The following is a 4,085-nucleotide window of genomic DNA, read 5'->3' as shown; positions in this document are numbered from 1 at the left end:
GGCCGAAATACCACCTCATCCTAGCGCGAAAACATTTTGTCGAAAAACATAAATTTTTTCGAAATTGACGTGTTTCCATTGAGTACGTTTATTTTCGAAATTCTAATTTGCACATTTTCATGGTCAATGGAAACGCAGCTAGTGAAAACACACAAAAGAGCATAAAAGGTTCAACTTGCGACTGGTTTGTCATTGTACTTTCATTTCTTCCCATATTAGGGCTGGCCCTCATACTTGCCTTTAGCTCTGAATCAGCAGAGGAGCAGGTGTGAACCAATCAACAAGTAGCTCTACAGCTTCAGTTTAAATTGTTTTGTACTTCTACATCTCGTCAGATTAAAGGTTATCTAAATCACTACTGGGGAGTTGAAAGTCCTTACAGAGTCTGGATGAGTTGTCCACTGCTGCTGTTGTTCAGTTCTGAACTGGATCTGTAGGGTCTGAGTCACATCAAACTGCCTCAGTCGTATGCTGCAGTTCCTGGAAGAGCACTCAGGCTGGGCAAGAACAGGCGTCGATGGCATCACTGCTCAGATCAGAGCAAACATGGGACAAATTACAGAGATCATTACAGAACATGGCTGTACAAACTGAACGACGCGCATAACTGGAGGAGGAAGATAATATTCTTAATCTGAAAAACTCGAGAAAATAAAAACTTACACATTAAAGTTGATTTAAATTCTGTTAATCATCACTGTTATGGAAAATAAACTTAACTGCTAGAATACTGCTAATCTTTGAAGAACTCATCATTCGGTGAAACAGAATTGTACGGTACGTGTTAAACTAAGACTTGGACTGTTGCTAAGCCTTATTTAAATCAGCGCTCTGACAATCTGTGGTTGCACACATTCTGTGTTTGGATCTGTCTCATGCCTAGACTGTTCTGTTTGACATTTATTTTGTAACAAATTGATAGAACTCAACAAGCTTGGTTCTCCTGCCTCCTTTTTTTTTTTTTTTACCTAAACAGTTTGGTATCAGTGTGGGATTAAGRTGAGAGGTCCATAAAGAAGTTGCATGTACACAACTACTTACCAATGTCACTGACTGTGTAATTCACAATGGACGACTCAACAGAACCCAAAACATTTTGAGCTCGAACCCAAACCAAGATGTACTGAACTGATGTGGACAAAGTRAAGTTAGCTGATAGGTTCTCAGTTCCTTTACTGGACTCATGTAACACATGTGTTTCTGTGTGGTTTCCAGCTCTCATCCTGAAAATCACAAAAAGTTTCAGTTCAACATCTCTAAGTGTAAACACATTTTGTTCATGTAAATGTAATGTTAATGAAAATAACTATTAAGGGATTAAATGAACTTCGTGACACACCACATGACAAAGTGATCTTGAAGGTAAGTGTCTCGTCCTCTGTCCCAAACGCAGTTCACAACTCCTGTCTCATTGTTCGAGATTTCATAGACGCATGAAATGTTCTTTGGATGATCTGGTGGATCTGGACACCAAAGTTCAGGGAAAAGACGAAGTGGGTTAAAAATTCTACAAACAAATTTTTTTAAACAAACTATAGCAACTCAACATTTATTTTTTCAGAACCTGATTTAATCCTGACCAGTAAAAATGTCCTAAAGATAACTAATGCATCACATTTTTCTTAGTAGCTGTGTTTCCATTTCAAATGTGTGCAAAACTTTGTCGATATTCTGTTAATGTTGGAAAAACACAGTTTCACAACTGCAGWGTTTCCATTAAGTAAGAAATGCTATTAAAGTCACATGAATACATTTGTTCTCRYGATAAGTCATTACAAACATGGCAGCGATGGATGTAAACACATAGCATGTTGCTACCACGACACTAGCGCTCATCATCAGAGGAGACGTCGGCGTCTTTTATCGAGGCTTTCCAGAGACAAGTCCCTACTTGGGAGCGGCTACGTATGCTGTGTTTTTGGGAAACTGTAGTGTTGAGTTTACTACTTTCTTTTACTACTTCTGTGATATTACTACTACTTCTACTTCCTGTTATCTTCTTCATCATCGTCTTTTTCACCAGTAGAAACAGCCGGTTGTTGATCACGTGACTCCTGTGATGTGAAAAAAGTGTTTCCATTGCAGTTTTGCGAAAAACACTAATTTCGATACGGCCGAAAAACCACCTCATCCTAGCGCAAAAACATTTTGTCGAAAAACGTATTTTTTTTCCTAAATTGACGTGTTTCCATTGAGCAAATTTATTTTCGAAATTCTAATTTGCGCATTTTCATGGTCGATGGCCGTGTTTCCATCCAATTTTAATTCAAATTTTGAGTGAATTTTAATAATTTCACAAAAAGGAAAAAATTAAGAAATGCAAATCAGCCATGTTTCCATCAAGTGGCTTGAAGCGAATCAATTACGTCATACGCATGTGCATAGTAAACAGGAAGTAACCATCACTAAACTCACAGCGTCCACACATCKCAGGGTAATGGAGAGAAGTTATCAGGAACGTGCTTCTTCTATCAGGAAAGTTGTAATTATTCTGTTACCAACTAGTTTTAGCGATGTTATTGCTGTCTGGAGACGTAGAGAAAGAAGTTCAATTTTCTTCACGTTACGGGATTACTGAGAAGACACAAACAGCGAGAGGAGGGTCCTGCTGCCAGTCGCAGCTGCAGCCGACCCGAAACTGGTACCGGTACCTGGGAACAGCTGCACATTAACTACTTTGCGAATCATCCAAAAACCACCTCAAGCGAGCGTAAAAACTTTTTAGCGAATTGAGGATTTTTTTTTCGAATTTTGCTGTTTCCATCTGACTTTTTTCCGCATTTTTAATGCAACACTTCTAAATGCRCATCAAAAATCCTTGATGGAAACACGKTTACTGTTTCCATTGCCCTTTTGCGAAAAACACCAATTTCGATACGGCCGAAAAACCACCTCATCCTAGCGCAAAAACATTTTGTCAAAAATCTTAATTTTTTTCGAAATTGACGTGTTTCCATTGAGCAAATTTTTTTTCGAAATTCTAATTTGCACATTTTCATGGTCAATGGAAACACAGCTTGTGTTTGACTTGCCAAGTTAAACTTTATATCATTTTGTGCATGTTTCAGCATGACAAGCTTCCATCAGTCACACTTCTGTTGTTAGGGGGGATAGTATTACATTTAAGTGTGAACTGAGCATTGACTAAGAACAGAAAGCAGAACTTAATGTTCTTTTTTAACAGCTCTAAACATTTTAAAAGGTCACCCGCCTTAAAGCAAAGAAATTCAAAGAAAGCCTAATTTCCTGCACTTGAAAGCTTCATTTCTAAACACCAATCAAGCTGCAGGCCTAGAATAAACCAGCATCAGATTATCATTGAAGAGTTTGCAGTAATCTGGTTGAAAAACATCTGAATGAAACTTCTCCATACATCCAGGTGAAATGTCGAGTCCACAGGGGTCCTGTGAGAGGCAGAGGGGCTTTGGTTCATGATTGTTGCATCTGCAGCCGTACGTTCTTTTCTCTGTGATCCCCTCCACATTCAGGTAGATGGTTGTAGAGTTCAACTGTTTGGGGCTTAATGGGGTGTCTGGACCGTCACTGTACATGGACCCTTTGCACTTGCAGTTAAACATGCAGTACACCGTGAAACTAGACCCGTGCTGCACCACAGAGCCAGCACTGGACCAGAACGTGCAGGAGTTCTCAGCTGGAAGAAACGAATCACCCACAGGTCACACAAAAAACTCACTGAAATAGATGCAAACAATACATACATAAATGAATACTGAAGTCAAAATAGCGATTCTATTAAAAAAACACACTCAAAGATGCACTGACTGGGTCAAAAGTTATGAGAAAAAGCAAGTTTAAGTATTAATTTGAGTATTTTTTTAAATTTTTAGATTGTTTTTGTTGTGTGATGTTCATCTCTGATGTTAAAAAGTGAACTATGTTATTAATGAATATTCGCAGGCTGTTTGTGCCTTGAGGAATTTTTTCTTTTAAGTAGTAGTAGTTGGTTTTTCTTTGTTTTGTTTTGTTTTTTTCAAAAGAAATATATATTTGTGAGCCATCATATCGAAATGAGGATTAAGTCAAATTTGGTCAAAATGACCTCATCATATTTTCAGATTCTTGGC

At 38.2% G+C, this 4,085-nt stretch overlaps 1 protein-coding gene across 1 annotated transcript in view; it reads right to left on the bottom strand.

The window, feature by feature from the left end:
• Nucleotides 1-4,085, bottom strand: part of il12rb2 (interleukin 12 receptor, beta 2a) — a gene marked incomplete in the record, with an annotated part of 29,052 nt that overhangs the window by 21,777 nt on the left and 3,190 nt on the right. The window contains 4 exon segments of the mRNA XM_014028020.1: nt 381-526; nt 1,042-1,223; nt 1,340-1,463; nt 3,374-3,652. Coding sequence (XP_013883474.1) covers nt 381-526; nt 1,042-1,223; nt 1,340-1,463; nt 3,374-3,652 — 731 coding nt within the window.

The sequence above is a fragment of the Austrofundulus limnaeus genome, unplaced genomic scaffold (assembly GCF_001266775.1).
Source record: "Austrofundulus limnaeus strain Quisiro unplaced genomic scaffold, Austrofundulus_limnaeus-1.0 Scaffold711, whole genome shotgun sequence".
Classification (NCBI taxonomy): domain Eukaryota; kingdom Metazoa; phylum Chordata; class Actinopteri; order Cyprinodontiformes; family Rivulidae; genus Austrofundulus; species Austrofundulus limnaeus.
This window is presented reverse-complemented; position numbering and strand designations above follow the sequence as displayed.